The 18,874-nt window shown below is 35.5% G+C and overlaps 1 protein-coding gene across 1 annotated transcript; it reads right to left on the bottom strand.

The window, feature by feature from the left end:
• Nucleotides 1–239: 239 nt before the first annotated feature.
• Nucleotides 240–4,740, bottom strand: LOC110662794 (uncharacterized). The gene is made up of 2 exons (XM_021821902.2): nt 3,689–4,740; nt 240–929 (listed from the first exon to the last, which is right to left on the bottom strand). The coding sequence occupies exons 1-2, from the start codon at nt 4,454–4,456 to the stop codon at nt 714–716; spliced, it is 984 nt and encodes a 327-aa protein (XP_021677594.2). The 5' UTR covers nt 4,457–4,740; the 3' UTR covers nt 240–713.
• Nucleotides 4,741–18,874: the final 14,134 nt, after the last annotated feature.

Genomic DNA, 18,874 nt, shown 5'->3' with positions numbered 1-18,874 from the left:
TCACGGGCGTCCCCTTACTCAATCGAGTCATTACAACCTCGTTCCTAATCATGGGCATCCCCTTAATACCAAATAACTATAAGAACTAATCCAATTAGCCCAAAATAATCCACCCAAATTATCTCCAATAATTTCGTTTGGACTATTTATTTAAATCCTTTTGACAGTTTCATCCCCACCGATATAGTATACGAAATGTCACAGCCAATATCAATACAAATACTAAGGTTACACATTCATTGAGAGGATCACAAGACAGTCAGAAGTTCGATTAAATGAAAAATCCATGACAAGAATGAACAATTAGCAAAAACAAATAACAACTAATTATCAAATATCCAGCAAAAATAATAACTTTTTGCTGCAATTCAAAACCCCCCATCATTATAAAGCCAAAAATTTCTTCCCAAGAAAAAAAATATTGCACAGCATTAATGGGGGGTTTTGTGCAACCCACAATTTGATAAAGAAAAACAACATAATGCGCTTATAAAATTGTTGGACAACAATGTGTACGACACAGTTAATTCTATCTGACCAATCAATTTGACTACTAATGCCTAATAAATAGAATGGGATGATACCAGAAAAAGATTGTGCATTTGCCTTGCTTACCATCCCTCTTGTGAAGCAAACTTCTTGTTACTTGTACAGCATTATTAGTGAGGCACATGAAAATTACAAATGCCACTGCCCACTTCTTTGCATGTTATTCAGGTAACCGTGCCACTGTTAGTGTTACCGTTAAGTTCCTGAAAGTATGCTTTTGAGGCTTCATATGTAGACCAGCAGATTGCAGCAGCGGGTGCATGGAAAAGCATCCTCGGAATCCAACCCCTCATAAGCCCTCTGTAACCATCCTTTTTAACTATTGTCCGAATCACATGACCAATTGAACCAGTTTTAAATCTATCACACCCACAAACACCCTGAAAACAAAATTACTGTTAATTTACACTATATATTCTAAGAATAATTGGATTTCATGAGGCAAAATTTTAGGATTATTACAACCTTAATATAACCTTACATATTGCATTTTAATTGTGTTATTTTAATTTTTTAATTGTGTACATTAAAATGAAGTAAACCTGCATTATTGTGCACCATGGAATCATGAAAAGTCCATTTGGTTAGCAATGGCAACATTTATTTAGACAACAAAAGGCAATAACAGGAACTGCATTAAAAAAAGAGGTTATTTTTTTGGAGCTAAAAAAATATATTTATCAAGCATAACTTCTTATTATTACATTTTACTTTCAATTCAAGCAGAATAAAAATTTGTAGAAGCACTTTTAAAGAGCCCAATTATATGAAGGTCAAAAAGAACAATACAACAAAAGATTTTAACATGATTTAGTTTTTTTATGCCTTTTGACAACCTTTTGCCTGCAAACACAGAATAAACCATATTACTTAATATGCACAAGAACCCATTGAGTTTGCTGCCTGAAACCTAATTTATAACCCTCGTACACCCACCGACAACTCTATACTCAACTCAACTCAATTAAGCTTTTATCCCAAAAATTTTGAGTCGGCTATATGGATTCGCTTTCTCCACTTTAAACGATTTTGAGTTAAATCCTCAGAAATGTGTAATGCTTCTAGGTCATGTTGTACTAGTCTCCTCCAAGTCAATTTAGATCTCATAGTAAGGCTGAGCCCAATGCCACTTCAACCCACCAAATCTTAATAACACTTCCTATTTAAAAAGTAACTTATGCTCAAGCATCAAAATAACATTGCAAATAGAAATACTTACTAAGTAGGAAGCCTAAACTTAATTAGGAATTTAAGATACTCAAACACTCATAACAAAAAATATTTCGTAAGCACAAGATCAATTTCTATGGATTAGGAAAGTTGACTGAAGATCACCAAACACAATGGGGAAAAAACTGCTTACAATGAGTGGATACATGTAGTTTAATTGCAGGCCCCAGTTGCAATAAGAAGAGATGGTTAAGTTTCTGACTCAGTTCTTATGGAAGTTGTTGCAGAGAATAGCCCACTTTTGGTCATAGCATGTTCTATTCTATAACTTGAATATATTTTCCTCTATGTTTTATTACTCTCTGATATACCAAAAATCAGCAAATCTGAATTACTGATAAGATATTAAGAAATTGATTAAGAAATTGATCATGTACCAAGTGATTGGTTTCAAAACTCTGAAGCAAACAAGAGATGAATTTTTCCGGAGTCAAAATAAAAAAGAATATTTCAGCTTAAGATATTACCGATAAGAAAAAAGTTGCAGAAATTTAAACAAGTACTCAGACATTGTATAGATGGAACAATGCTTTATCTATGGCAAATATGCTTGTTCAGAACTTATTTTCAGATCTCAAGACTGCTTTTATTTTTTTGATGAATAAAAAATTTTTCACAACCAAAGAAAGAAACCAAGCAGGGAAACAAATCTTGCTTGAAGGCCTTCAGCAAGGAACACGAAGTCAAGAATACAAACTCAAACACTCGAACACCAGTTAGCTAGACCTAACAAAATTAAACAGCAAATAAACTAGACAATTAATATTACAAAGCAAGAAGAAGCCCTACAGGCTATAACTGGGAGAGCTACATAGTACAAACTCAAAGCCAAGACTCTGAATGCTCTTGTCCCACCTAACTGGAAAACAGAATCAGAATCATGGGAAGCTAAAATTGTATGTTAGACTTTATCCGAAAATAATTTCAAAATTTTCAGAGGATATAGTCAAATTGAGGGCGCACAAAGTACTCAAATCTACACATAAGAAGGGTAATGTGCATGATTTTTATGTAATTAATGATTTCTAGTTAGTCACTATTCTTTCAAGTGTACACAAAGCATAGCATCTACTTGAGGAGAGGAACTAGCTCTATATTAAATAAAATCTAGTATCAACTATACTGGCCAATAGTGTATCATGGCCTTACCACAGTAGGAAGATAAAAGGCTAAATAAGGTCACAATCTATTTAAAATCAATGTGATTAAGTTTTAGCCTCAGAGTAATAGAGTTAGCTGAATACACCAGTTTTCTCCTTTCTATTCTTTCTTACCGCCAAACTTTCAGTGGCCTGCTTTGATCCTAAATTCATACTTACCATACCAGAACTGCTCCCTTCATATCTCCTCCCTTTCTTATACTTTTGAATATCCATCTTCATGGACTTCTTTGTTGTTATAAAAATTTAAAAATTAGAAAAAAAAAACCTACAGTGTTTAGTTGATCTGAATGCAGGTAGACGTGTAAATGAGCCAAGCCCAAGCACTAAGCTTCCAGGCTTGGTTGGCTTAAATTTAAGTGAATTCAAGTACTTTAATGTTGTTGTTTAACCTTGTTTTAAAATTGTCTGAGTTTGATAATCTAATCAAGTCTATATATAAGAAAATCAAATTTATTTTTGGCTATTCTATTTGTGTATTTTATGATAAATTAATATTAAGAACAACGTTTTTAACTCTACAAGAATAATTTAGAGTAGATCCACTTTTATGCAGGGGAGATCAATATGATTAATGTGATACAAAAAATTCATATTATTCTTGAATTTTCTTTTTCCTTGTTCATTTGCCTATCTCTATTCTGAATCTTACAAACTATGATTCCATTATTCATTAGTTCTGATAAAAATTCACACTTACCAATCATAAACTGAATTGCAAATAAAGTAGCAAGCAAGAATTATGGTACCTGACACTGCAATTGAGTTTTAACTACATCAAGTGGAGTAGTGACAGAAGCTGCAAGTGCTCCAGCAGCAGCTCCAGCAGTGGCATGAACAACCAACCGCTCATCATTAGCACTCTCAGGAGAAATCTCCATCAATCCCCTTTTCGTAGCCTCATAAGTTGCAAAATGCACAGCTGTAAACGGAGCATTCATCAAAACAGTAGTCCTATAAGATGCATAAAACGCACCAAAACCCTCTTCTCTCAAAACCCTCTTCACACAATCCCATACCCCCTTATAAGTATTATTCCCCAATTGTAATCTCTGCTTCACCATATCCATCGGCGTAAAAACAGCATCACTGCACACCGTAGCACAAACACCAGATACAGCGTGAGCTATTGAATTGTTTGGATTGCTACCAGATAAATACTTCTTACAGACTTCGTAAACCGAGAAATACACTGCATGGGCGGGACCGGCGCCGAGACCCATGGCGGCAATACCACGGTACAAGGCACTAGGACCTTCAGATTGGAGTATAGAACGGACAGCGTGGGTGACACTGACAGATTTAATGGGGCAAGAACCGAGAGCCTGCATGTGGGTCTTGATTGTGTCGACTGGAAACATGGCCATGTGCTCGACTGAACCCGCAATGGAACCAGCGATCATGAACTGCCAAAAATGGAGGCCGTCGTGGGCCATTACCGCGATATCGGGATGAAAATCGGCGCGGAAATCAGGATTTTGGAATTTGGTGGTGGTGGCGGCGGCTTCTGCGGCCATGGAGATTCCTGGGTTTATTTCCTCGGAGAAAAAAATCGGTGAAGCTTCTTCTTGTCATAAAACTATGCTTTTTTCTTCAGAATAAACCTTAACAAGTCAGAGAAAGAAAGCTTTGAAGGAGGATTTTTGGTGTTACCTTTCACAATTTTTAGGGTTCCAAGGCTCATGGGTTTTATTTTTGTGTTTTGTTTGTTGACAACTTAGACACAGTATTTTAGCTGGTCAATGAATTCATCATTTGACAAAAGCTACGATTCTAGTTTAGTTAATATGCAATTGGTTTTCACCCGTTAAATTTTTAATATCCATCGATTTTATATAGTCAGTTTCCTGAATTGAGGTCTGATTTCAATATTATTTGATCTCGATAAAAGTTACAAGTAGTCCGATCTTAGAATTGCACGAACTCAATTAACTCATTAAACTCAATCCTATATACTTGTTCGAGTTTCAGTTTATGTTTGAGTGCTCATTATCTGATCTTCGAGCTCATTCTTGTTTTAATTTTAATAGAAGTTTGATTTCCTAGTTTAGGTTCAATTTCCATCTCTAAATAACTCCATCTCAATAATTATTTTTATTTTGTTTAGTATGGTCCTCAGACCATTCCATTTCAATAAAGTTCAATTTTATATATTGCTTAAATTTCAATTTTATTCTTGATTGAAGTTCGGTATTATATTTTATTTCTAATTTCTATGCTATTAGTCCGATCTCTGAAGCTCATTGTATATAATTAAACTTGTAATTTAATACCGATCATGTGATTATCCGATCTCGATAAGAAAATGAGAAAGACCAATCTTAACAAAATCTTTTATTAAACATATTTGATATTACATCACTTCGCGGGCTGGGCAGGTCCTCCCCAGCCCGCTTATCAGTTACATTATCTGCATCCTCTCCCTCTAGCTTGCTCTCACTCTTAGCCCTAACGCCCGTAGCGAGCTTTTCAAGCCAAGTGAAGTCCTCTTTAGGATAGCTCTAACGCCTTCACTTTAGGTAGTCCGTATATTTTATTATTCTGATTACTAACGTCTGATCGGACAGCCAGGATGTCTGGAACTACACTCGAACTAGAGTGAGGAGTCATGAGATGACTAAATAAAGATCAAGAAAAATTAAAGAAAAATAAAAGAAATGATTTGTAAATAAGTTAAGCGAGTCGGAGTCACGGCGATGGGTGACTGTATTGGGAAGCGATTGTGAAGATAGTTACTGACCCTACACCCGCGAGGAACCTTGTGGAATAAATATTTTGAATTAAATTAAAGGTTTTATGAAGATTAAATGATATTAAAAATGCTAAAAAAAATTTAAGAAATTAGTCAATCAGTAAAGGGAATTTATAACTCGACAAGTATAACGAAGGGCATTTTGATCATTTTCAATCCTAGAGTTGAATTTTGACCTAAATATCAATTAAAATAAGAGAGGTTAAAACACATAAAATAAATTAGAATCATGAAAAATGCAATAGAAATAGGAAAAGAAAGAAAAGGAAATAAAAGGGAATTATTGCATAAGTCTTACATCATCATGACCTAAGCATGATGTAAGGATGATAACAAAATAACCTCATAAAAACTTAATGAAATTTTCATAGGATAAAGATGCAAACATAAGACAAATTCAATCTTCTTCCTCCCAAAAAACCTTCTTGGCCAAACTCCATGGGAAGAACCCTTCTTCCATTTTCAAGCTTTTGAGCTTGAAATCCTCCCCCTTTCTGTCACACCTTACCCCTCTGTAAGGCATAACATGATCCTGTAGAATACCTAATGAACTACCGCACTTCACCTATCGATAACTCATTAAGTACTATCCAAAGGATTTTAAAATAATTTTCTTACTTTTTATAAGTGGTGAGCATTTTCTAATAGGTATTAAAATATTTAATTAAAGTTGAAAACCAGTTAAAATTTTTGGCCCATTTTATTTTTCTGCAAATTTTATAAAAATTTCTGCAGAGTGCCGTCTGTATTTTGAGAAAATAGTTCTTCAAATACCTAAAAAAAAAACACTTTCAATCATTTATCTCAACCACTTCTTCAAATTCACAATTGTCCCAATCAATTTCAACATCATTTATCAACTTCCAAAAATGCAAATCCACAATTTCCAATATTCAACATTCATCAAAATACCATTAATCAATTTCATTCAATTTAAAGCAAAATACTTCCATTCATATTTCATTAAAGATAAAACAATTTATATATATCATTACAAAAATTTATATTAAGAGAAATTCAAACTAAAATTTATTACAAACTTTATACAAACTGTTCAAGACCAGTTTTATATGTCCATACCTTTACATAAATTACAAACATCAAAATAAATTTTTACAGTTAGGATATAAATTATACCCGATAGCTTTAAAGCAGGTAGCTCCTCAATCCTCAGCAGCTCAATCTGCTGCTCCTCTAGTCTCTATATCTGCGACAGCAATAACATCTATCGCTGAGTACTAGGACTTAGTAGTGCACAGCATACTAAAATAATATTTATGCAGAATTTAAATCACATTTATTCAAAAATTGGACTGAACATGAGAATTAAATACAAAACATGAATTATGGCATTTTAATCCAAACAATTTCATTTCGAAGTATCAAAACCAATTTCATAAAACCCATAGTTATATCATGCCATTCGAAACAAATATAATCTCAATAGCCAGAGGCTAAGGAGAAGTCACATCACAAGACTAGCAAGCTCAAATATATGGATATCCATTCAATTTCTTCTTCTACTGGCACACACCTCAACACTTCAGCCAGAGAAGAAATCAAAATTCAAAACTGATTACCCCCACTAGTCCTGCTAGTGAGGTGTTCAAATATATGGTCATGACACTGTAGTTTCAAAACTTATCTTAACAATTTACTAAACATTGCCATTTCAAATATACACAAATAACTTTCAACAATTTAAATCAAAAGCATAATAAATATTTCATCACAATGATGTCACAATTCAATATCTCAAATTATTCAAAACAATATGCAGAAGAAAATTTTCAAAAATTCTATGTTGTGCACAAACCTTATATGAGTTGCCTTTTAGCCTTGACTCGATACCTCGGGTTCTTTCTCTGTGTTCTTTTCCACTGAAACACACAGTTTCACAGTGTTTCAGTATCATAACTTAGTATAAATCCAAAAATAAATTTAAATTCACTTTTACCTAGTTTTAAAGTGCTAAACTTGACGTTCTTTAAAATTTATGCTTCGGGGTTACTATTCATAATACTATTCAAATCAATTTGTTGACTTTCTAAGGCTTAATAGGTATGGGAATTCCAACTTCACCCACATACCACATTTTGGTTATTAAATTTGTTGGTTTTGATTGTTTACTCAAAATCTAAGTCTTTTAGGCAAATTTGCAAATTTTCAGTTTTAGTGTCTTATGTTGCACTGTTCCATTGGTCATTTTTCTGTAAGAATTTGGCAAAACTTTCTTCATAGAAAATGTTCCCTATTGTCTTAACTTTATTCTCCTTTTTGAATCACTCCATTTGGAGTTTTGTAGCTCAAGTTATAGCCATTTGAATCATGGCTGCCGGATTAGACTTAACCCAGATTTCTGGGCACCAAACTGGTTCTGGCAGTTTTAGGTCACCAAATTTGGGTAGCCAAATAACTTGGTTAAGGGAATAATTTGAGTTTGTGTTCTTCATGAAAGTTTTAGGTCTATATCTCAGCTTTTCACTGATAAAATTTCAGGTCATTTAGATCAGCCTAGCCCAAGTTACATTTGGTCATTTTTGTATAGGTCAGACTGCATAAATCTAGATTTGGTCAATTTGTTCATTAGGTTTTGGTCACTTTTTGGGCATGATTCCTGAATGAAAAATGTTCCATTTTGTGTCTATTTTCATTTCCAATTTGTCTCATACCAATTAGACTTATAAATTTCAGTTTTGGTCCCTCAAAGGGACCTTGGTCCTACTGCCTGCAGCATGACCATTTTCAATCCAAATTTAAACTCACCTCTAACACTTTCAACACATCTCAATTGGTCACAAATGACCATTTTTCATTTCAAACAAGGTCAAACACACCATTTGACCCATTCTCACATTTTTTTCTCCAAAACCCTAGATGCCAAACCCTAATTTACACAATTGATTAATTCATACCCAATTTACTACACTAACCACATATTCAGCCTTAATCAATGTCAAATTCATGTCTAAATTAAATTGAACATATCAAAACTTCAAGGTACCATGGCTGGCCGAAATTCATGTTTAGTCCTCTAACAATTGTTTTCTTTTTCATTTTCCATAATTTCTAAGTTTATTCAACCATAAACATAATAATTAAACTAGCAATTTAAAGTGTAGATTACTAAACTTTATGCAAAATTTTTTTCACCTCTTCAACTTCTTCCTTTCTTTTTTTTTTTTTTTTCAATAGATGAATCAAGGTTTAAGGACAATATTTACTCAAGAAACCTTAGGAAAATTATGGCTAGGTTAGGGTTTATGAAGCTTGAGTCAAGCTTCCATGGAGGTTTCAAGAAAGAAAATGAGAGAGTGACCAAGGGAGAGCTACGGCAATATGGATAAAGAAGACCCAAAAATGAATTTTGTTTTAATTTAATTTCTTTTTTTTTATTGGTCACTTAAGTAGATAATTATTCCACTTTTCAAATTTTAAAATTAAATTTATTATGTCATGTATAATGTCATGCATAATGATGTCATCACTTTTTTACTTTTTCTTTTTCTTTTTTTTTTTCTATTTATTTTTCATTAGTTCTTTAATTTAATTCCCGACTCTGAAATTTTCTTTTCTCTGATTTTATTTGACAGTTAGGTTAGGAGTCAGCTCTTGGGGTTAATTGACTAAATTGCCCCTTGCCGGTTTAACCCGGTTTGTAAATAATTCAATATTTCTTCCAGCTCCCTGACCTAATTATTTAACTGGCTTAACACTTCTTTTTCGTGATTTTCTCTTTTCCACTGTGTTCGTAATAGTCCTAAGGACTGCGGTGTCACATTTTACGGTTCAAAATTTGAGTTTAAATTGACTTCGCAATCCTTCCCAGAAGGTTACCAATCGCTGTGACTCTTGGCTCATTTAACTTCTTATGTTCTGTTTTTCTTATTTATACTTAACTAATTAACAATTACTAATTATTTGTGTTTACGGCTTATCTAGTTGTCTTAAGTGTGGTTCTAATCCCCTTAATTGTCTAGACCGACACCGGTCACCGGAATAGTGAAATATACCAGGCTATACAAATAGGGGTGTTACACTTTCTCACCATAAAAATCCTAGATCCTTTCATTAAAAATCACTCCCACATCATAAGAAAGATAGTGGTTGCTAAGGAAGTGAAGGAAATTAGCAAAGTGAAGAAGTGGTCCATAAGGTTAGTGCAGTATGCAACCTTTTTCTTTCTTTAAGCATTGTTAGCTCATTGAATTGAGTTGAAATTTCATGAAATTGAAAGAAAATTATGGGGATATGAAAAACCTAAATTTCGGCAGCCATGGGGAAATTAGGTTTTGATGATTTTTTATTGTCCTAAACTTGCTTAGAGATAATACTAAATGTGCATATGTTAATTTGGTATGAGTTAGTATGAGTTTGCATGAATATGATTATGGGAGTTAGGGTTTTGCATGAAATTTAGGAATTTTGTATTGTGACTTGAAATTGATGATGTTGAGACCAATTTTTGACTAATTGAAGTGCCATGAATGTGAATTGAAGTTTGAAAGTTGGGTGGAATTGAAAATTGGGAGTGTTATTTTCATGCAGGATTTCTGGACCTATGAGTTCAGCATGCTTAGACAGCCATAAGTTGAGTTGTGTTACTCCAATTGGTGTGAGACCAGTTGGAAATGAAACTAAGGTCATAATTCCCCATTTTTCATGAAGAGACCATACCCAAAACCTGTTCCTAACCTAGCCTAAAATTGGCTTGAATTCGGGTAACTAAAATCTGGATCTGGAAAAATGACCATATGAACAGTAATTATTCAATTGGCCATAACTCCCTCTAGGAAGGTCAGAATGACTTGATTTTTTTATACCATTGGAAAGGTTAGACATAGGAGCATAACTTTCATGAAGAACACATAACCCAGATCTGCCTTTAACCAAATCAAATTACTAGCACAAGTTAGGTCAACAAAACTATCCAGAACCAAACTGCCCAGAATTTTTGGACTTACGCTTACCCGACCAGTTTTGGTAAAAATGCCATAACTTGGTCCACAAAATTGAAAATGCAATGAAACCAATGCCAAAATTTCCATAATATATAAATCTACAATATTGATGTTTTGACCAAAACCTAGAAACCAAGGGAACTAGGCCAATTGACTAGGTCAAGTTAGCATGTAAATTCTGGATATTGCCTAAGTAACCACCTGACCCTAGAACAGAATTTATACCATAACTTTCACTAAAAAATCCCAAATGAGATGAGCCAAACTGTTCTGGAAACCTAAGAGATAGGGATCCAACTTTGATTTAGAAACTTGCCTCAAATTTTGAGTGTAAGGACCCTAAAATAGGAGTCAAAGCCACTGACCTGAACTTGGAATCCTGTAGACATAGGGTACCTGAGTCCAGGCCAGTTAATTTGCTATAATTAATTTTAATAACCTGAAAAATTGTAATTCTTAAATCTGAGTGATCCTAAGACATAGTGTAACAACTTCTATGAAGAACATTAGGCCCAAAAGTGGCTGTAACATGTCCAAATCATTAGGAAAAGATTGACTCTAGAATCTGCCTAGTTCTAGAACCAGAGTGAGTTAATGAATCAGTTTTGGTTATTTGATTATAACTTGAGCTCTAAAACTCCAAATGACATAATTCAAAAAGGAAAACAAAGACAAAACATAGAGAAACAACTTCCATGAAGGAAGTATGGCCAAACAGTGGCCATATCTTGAACAATATGCTAGGTGAAGTAAAGATACCTAATTTGGACCTTGAGAAAGATTCATAAAATAACTTGGCATACGATGTGAAATGAACTAAAATAACTTGTTAAACATAAAAATAATATGAATATGCATGTGGGACTTATGTTTCCCATTACAAGTGACATGAAAATGCTATGAAATACAATTAGTACATAATATGAAATAATGAAACTCTAAATACTTAAAAATATTATTTTTAACCAAAATATACCTAGACTAATTTATATAGCATGGATCGATTGGTATACCAATTAGGGACTACAGATTACAATATTACCCACATGAATGATCATTGACAGACAACATATGTCTGAGATGGTTGTTCTACTGACTTTATGTCTACTCGTTGGCCACAGTGCCTATTATCATTACTGGCTTATGCCTGCCCGCTGGCCTAGTGCCTAACATGACCGTGGTATAATTGATAGACATATGGATGTCTAACTAGTATACTCCCATGTATCTAGTCTTTATAGTCTGTCATAGGTTACTTGGACACAGATATGGGTAATACACTTTAAATTTAAATAAGTACATGAAGAGATCACTAATATGGATTCAATAAGACTGAATATGAAATATATGAATAAAAGATTCTGATTAATTTAATTGCTCCTAAAGTTTTATAATCATGTAAAAGACTTCAAAATTATGAAATCTATATTTCTTTATAAGGTTATACGTAGAATAACTATTTTAATTATTTAGTTATTTTTATTTCAAATTATTACACCACTAAGTAGAAATGCTTAGTATGATAGAATATTTTCTCGTGTAGGTATAGGAGACTACCACCAGCAGTCGCAGCAGCAGCAGTAGACTCTAGCTAAGATCTTGACCAGATCTGCTACAGTATCAATGTCACCTCAGCAATACATTTTGGTAGGGCTCATGTGTATTTAGATTTTGTATTTTGATCACTGTACATTAGTAATGTTGTAAATCACTTCGAGATATGTAATTAAATTTTTGGATTGTATATAATTTGTACATTATTGTATGTAAATTTTATAAGAATGAAATAAAATGTATTTTCTTGAAAATTTATATGAGCAATAATGTGATGTATGGACATATGAAATGGACATAAATTGTTTTTAACAGATAAATAAGGAAACCCGCCATACACTAATTAAACAGAGGAGACTTTGTCTGGGTCTCTATAAAAATGAAATGGGATAAAAAAAATTCTACACATAAGATAATATAATTAAATAGACATTAAATTAATATTGTACACGATACGACAGGATAGGCTGCTGCGGCACCGAATGTTGCACACCTTACTCGACTACACTGAAGATGGGCGAGGGGTGTTATAATAGCACCTGATGAGCTCAGCTAGGAGATCGCCATGGGCCTGCACATAGGCTCCAGCTTCCTTCTCCAAGGCTTCGCTCTCCTTTGCTTTTATCTCCTCAGCAAACTTAGCCAGGTTGGTAGCTCGACTGGCTTAGGCATTTTCGAGTTTCTTCTGTAACTGAGCTGTTATCTCTTCAGAAGACTTCACCTATTGCTCTAATTCTATAATTCGGGCATGCGCAGTTGAGAGTTGACTCTTAGAAGCCATAGCCTCTTGAACCACCTTAGAGATCTCCCTCCTTAGAAAGTCCACTACATAGGAAGCCCTCTAAGCCCAACTCAAAGAACACAGGTGAAATCCATTCCAAACCCAAGTCAAGGGATAAGAAGAATACACAAAAGGCCAAACAGAAGAATAGGCCAGAATTAGTGAAAAAGGATTTGATAGAGTAATCTATATGGAAGCCAGGGGAATGCACTTTGAGGTCCACTTTAAATTCATCAATGAGCCTCATATTTTGCTGGTTGTGATTGCTAAGAAGATCGGCAAAGAGTCTACAGTTTGGCTTTGCTTGGAAGAATCAATATTCATCATTTTTTTGTTGGGTGAACCAATTTAGTTCGGCAAAGACTTTCACCATGGGCTTTAGGCCTTTAGCTCGATATAAATCTCGGAAGGTCACTAGAGTTTGCCATGAGTTCGAATGCAGTTAAGCCAGACAAACTCGATGGTATCTCAAGACATCCTCATAAAGCTGATCCAAGGGAAATCGCAGCACGGCTTTAAACTGCTCTTCATAAACCATAGTCTGATCTCCCTCCTCGAAAAAGTGAGCTCGGAGATCCCCGTGACATCTAATGAGCTCGAAAGCTTCAGTTGGGAGATTGTACTCTTGACTGATCTGTGCCTTCTTAGAGTGTTTAAGAACTAATGCCACCTCATCCACTGGGAGAGCTTTTTTCCTTAGGATTGGAGCTTGTCCCTGGCTTAGCTCTGCGGCCTAATTAGAGATCAGATGGACTGCTACTTCAATCTCAGGTCCCTCACTTGGTTCAACCTCTTCACCCTCATCGGAGGTCTATGAAATATGTATTGATGGCAGGCTCACCACTCTCTGACCCTCGGTGCTGCTCATTTTGAGGTGAAGAAAGAAAAATGTATGACAGAAAAAGATCAAATACTATACCTTCGATTAAAAAATTTTTCCGGAGATCAAGAATGTAACATCCCCATTGCATGTGTTCTGTACGTTCTGTTGCTCCAGTAGTCAAATAACAGCCCAGGCAAGTTAGGATATCTGGAACTACACTTCGGTGATGGTGAACAGACATATAATGATGAAATAAATAAAAAGAAAATACAAGAAAAATCCAACAAAAATGAAAGAGAGAAAATGAAGCTAAGTTAAACGAGCAGACCGCAATGATGGGTGATCAGACTTGGGAAGGCCGTTGCAGACCCAGACATGGGAACGCTCTGAATCTAATTTTGAGACATAAATAAAGGTTTATTGAAATGTAATTGACACTATAAATATCAAAGAAAAATTAGTAAATTAGTACAAAGAAAAATGAAAAAAATCGAAAAACAGACAAAAATCGGGAATGTAACCCGAAGTGGGGTATTTTGGTCATTTGACACATAGTGTTTCCTTTTGACCTCAATGTCCATTAAAAATAAATGATATTACACTTTAGAAATGACATGAAAAATTAAATTGTGATACATTATGTAAATTGTGAAAGAAAAGAGGTAAATGTGTAAATAAAGGAAACTTAATATAATTAAACATTAAACAACTCATTAGTGCTCCACTAACTATATTATAAACTACATAAAATAAACCTTAGTGGGCAGAATTGGATCATCTTCAACCTTGGAAGAAGCTTGCCGAATTGATCCTCTCAAAGTCCTCCATGGCCACCATGCAAGAAGCTTTCTCTCTCCATCATCAAGCCCTCATTTTCACTTGCTTCCTTCATTAAAGCTTGCCTATTCACCTTGGGGAAGATATTGGCAACAAGAAAAACCAGCTTTGGTGAAGTTTTGATAAGCATCAAAAGTTGTAAGTGTCCAAAACCTCTCCCTTGCTTTGGTAAAGCTTGTGTTTAGGTTGAGGTGAGTGTTTTGGTGAAGAGAAATGAAAGAAATAGTGAGAAATGGACTTGTCCATTTTCGGCAGCCATGAACCCTTGTTGAGATTGAGTTATTTTTACTTCTAATGAATGAAAATGAAGGTTGATTAATTCAAATGAAAGTTGTAGTAAGTTTGTGCATAAGTATGTGCATGCAGTGTTTAGATTAAAGGTGTGAAATGGAACCTTGATGCCTTGAGCAAACTGCCATGTTTGGCAGCCCCTAATAGCATGAATTTGTATGTGAATATGTGGTTATTAATGATATATGTTAATGTTAAATTCTGGGCAGCAAGTGTAAGTGATATTGAAGTATGAATATGTTGAAGTATATGTGTAATATTAACATTGAAGTATGTAGAATTTTGGTGGAAGTGAATGTTGAACTTAATGATGAATTGCGTGCTTTGAGCACTTGAACATTCTGCCCAGAATTGTTACTGAAATTGTGTATAATATATATAGAGAAGTGTTGATTGAATATTGTAGTAATGAGGAGGAGAAGGAACATTAAATTGGGAGTGTATGAGCTTTGTGCAGGTTGTGTATTGAAGGCAGCACCTAAATTAGGCCATAAGTACCAAACTGTGAACCCAATTGGTATGAGGCCAATTGGGGGTGAAACTAGACACCAAATAGGCCAACTTTCATGTAGAAAGGTTGCCAAAATGCTACCTAGAAACTGACCTTAAAAATGACCAAATACGGATTAGTGCATTTAAGGCCTGAAAACTGACCATTTGGGCAGCAGTTAGTGTTTAGGCCATAACTCACTCAAAACAGGTCCAATTGACCTGAAATTTTGACCATGAATAGTTAAGACCTATATCTACAAGTCTTATGAAGACACCCAAGCCCAGAAATGCCAGAACCAAGTCAATTGGATTGCACAAGTTCGGGTACAAAATCTGCCAAACCAAAAGTGACCTTAAAATTGACCAAATTTTACACTAAAAGTGCAATATGTCCAGCTTTAGCAAATTGACCATATCTTGGTCTACACAACTCAGAATGACCTGAAATTTTTCCCCACGTGCAATAAGACATAGAGCTACAATTTTGCTTCTTTGACCAGAAGCTAAAAACCAAGAGAAATAGGACTTTAAGCTAGACCAATCTAGCACACACAAAAATTAAGAATTTAACATCTTACATACAAATATGCTTGAAGCATTTTGGCAATGAATGCCAACTTGTAAAAATGGTAAATTGCACTATATTGGCAGCATATTGAGATTTAAATTGTGACATATTGATGCTAGAAACAACTTATCCATATTACCTAAAAAGGTCAACACATGCATTGACTTGTGAATTATATAATAGTTAGTAAACTCAAAAAAAAATTGAAGGATTAAACAACTAATTTATAATGTGCCCTAGTTTGCCTAGTTGACTAGTATGGATAGGTTGGCATGCCAATAGGATTGTGACAGCTGTTCTGTAAATGACTTTATGCCATACTGTGTTTTTACGGCTTATTATGCCGCATTGTGACTTTAATAGCCTACGGCTATACATATTGTGTATTTATTTTTGGCTTATCGCCAGATTGACTATATGGCTTTTTAGGCACGCTATTTGCACACCGGGAGACACTTTATGACCGATGGTGTGACGGCCCGAGGTACTAGGTACCCAGTGCCAGTATATCCGTTTATCCAGTCTGGTTAGTATATGGGCTACACGGGCAGCAATTCAAGTACTATTAAATTCAAATACCTAAATCCAGTCTACTGATGCAGCACCACCAAAAATTTGTAAACACTTTATTTATTTTATTTTAGTGTATATTTCTTTATATTTAGCACCACTAAGCAAAACTGCTTAGCGCGTTGCTTTTGTAACGCGTAGGTATTGGAGATACAGCTGGGGAGCCCAGCAAACCTACGACCGGGTGAGACATCAAATCTGCACAAGAGTCCAGAGTCATCTGCACTGCATTGCATACATGGTAGGACTTAGGATATCTTGTATTTTGTACTTTTGTTGTATATTTGAAATTCAGCCTTGTATTTTGTAATGTTATGAAAGCTATGAAGTTTGTAATATTTTGTACATATTAAATGACATGGAGATTTTCTGTATATATTTAAATTATTATGGACTGTATTATGGAACTGTTTAATGACTGTAAAAGTCTATTGACTTTACTGAGAAATAGAGACTGTGAAATATTTAAGATTTTGATATCATCATATTAAACTATTTTCAACAGGTTTGGAAGGACAGTTTGTCCTAAATATTAACGGCACCTTGCCAAATTTTTATTACCAATCTTGAAACACTGATTTTATCAAAGTATGACAATAGTAACAGCATGATATGAATATTACATAAAAGACTTCTTAAAATCAAATTGAGTTCAAGAAATGAAATAATCACAGACTAGGTGTTCCGGCACGCCGTGTAGCACGCCTTGCTTGGCTATACTGTAGACGGGTGAGGGGTGTTACATTTAGTGGTATCAGAGCACGGTTTAGGCGTTTCTGGACCTAGATAGATTGCACATCATGCATTGCATTGTAAGTGTTAAGATGACTCTAATGCAGATCTTTTGATTTGTTTTGTTATTTTGATCAGAATATAGACTCCACATCACAGAGAGCAGTCGATGAGGAAGTGGAAAGTCATGCTCCATCTATGACTGAACCAGGAGACAGGAGGGAGCCTGCTCCACCAGTACCAAATGCACCAGCCACATTTCAGCAAATGGCTGAGTTTTTTAGACAGATGGCAGGAGTTATGCCACCACCACCACCTCCACATCAAAAATCTCATATGGAGAGACTCAGGAAGTTTGGAGCAGTGGACTTTCTGGGAAAAAGGGAAGATGATTCTGTCACAGCTGAAAACTAGTTGGACAGAACTGGAAGAGTCTTGAAACAACTTCATTGCACTCCAGAGCAGAATTTGGAAGCTGCTGTATCACTACTGCAAGATGATGCATATCAGTGGTGGGATACAGTAACTAGTGAGGTGCCACCAAAACTGATAACTTGGGATTTCTTTCTCACTGAGTTCAGAAAGAAGTATGTGGGCAGTGTATACTTGGAAGAGAAGAGAAGGGAGTTTATTACCCTACGCCAGAGACAGCTGATAGTGGCTGAATATGAAAGAGAATTTGTCAGACTGAGCCGCTATGGGCAGGAAATAGTCCCTAATGAGGCAGAGAGATGCAAGAGATTTGAGGAAGGACTCAATGATAACATTAGAGTAATGATTACAGCCTTGGGGATTATAGAGTTTGCCAAGTTAGTGGAAGCTGCACTGAAGGTTGAAAAAGTTAGAATGAATGAGCAGAACAGAAGGGACAGACAGCAGAAAAGAGGTCGTGGTCGACGGTACATCTTCTGCCCCTAGTAAGAAATTCAGAGGTTCGCCTACTCAGAGTTTTAGTAGAGCACCAAGTCAGGGTCAGTCACAGAGGCCCAAATCTCAGTTTGCACCAAGGAGAGGCCAGTCCACCCCTTCAATGGCTAGCTCTCCAGGGACAGGGTACAGGGGACCAGCCCCAACAGTATCTGTTGCTTGCCCGCATTACTAAAAATGGCATAAGGGTGAATGTTGGAGGATGATAGGTGCTTGTTTACTGTGTGGATCTACCGACCACCTAGTCCGAGATTGCCCATGCAGAACTGCTACATCCACTCCAGTATCAATTGATAGGCCTGCCCCTCCAGCTCCAAGGGGTAGAAGGCCGGGTAAGGCTGAGGCAGCCGGTACTTCACAGAAACCTGTGTCAGAGTCTGTGGAGAGAGCAAAAGGCAGAAAACCAGCCAAAGCCTATGCTATAAGGGCACAGGAGGAACAGGATGCTCCAGATGTCATCAAGGGTACGTTCCTCCTTTATAATACTTCTGTGCATGCATTAGTGGATCCTGGATCTACTCATTCATATATTTGTATCAAGCTACCCGTAGAAAAGGGAATACCAGTGGAGGAAAGTGGCCAAGACATCCTGGTCACAAATCCGCTAGGCCACAGTGTGGTAGTAAACAAGGTGTATAAGGGCTGTC

Source organism: Hevea brasiliensis, chromosome 16 (assembly GCF_030052815.1).
Source record: "Hevea brasiliensis isolate MT/VB/25A 57/8 chromosome 16, ASM3005281v1, whole genome shotgun sequence".
Classification (NCBI taxonomy): domain Eukaryota; kingdom Viridiplantae; phylum Streptophyta; class Magnoliopsida; order Malpighiales; family Euphorbiaceae; genus Hevea; species Hevea brasiliensis.
Note: the sequence above shows the minus strand (reverse complement) of the source record. Positions and strands in the feature narration are given on the sequence as shown.

What these genes read in the sequence shown, in the direction of transcription:
- LOC110662794 (XM_021821902.2), bottom strand. Translation starts at nt 4,456, where the DNA reads ATGGCCGCAGAAGCCGCCGCCACCACCACCAAATTCCAAAATCCTGAT. An exon ending in AAACTCAATTGCAGTGTCAG is followed by an intron (nt 930 to 3,688) that starts GTACCATAATTC and finishes TTTTGTTTTCAG; the next exon opens with GGTGTTTGTGGGTGTGATAG.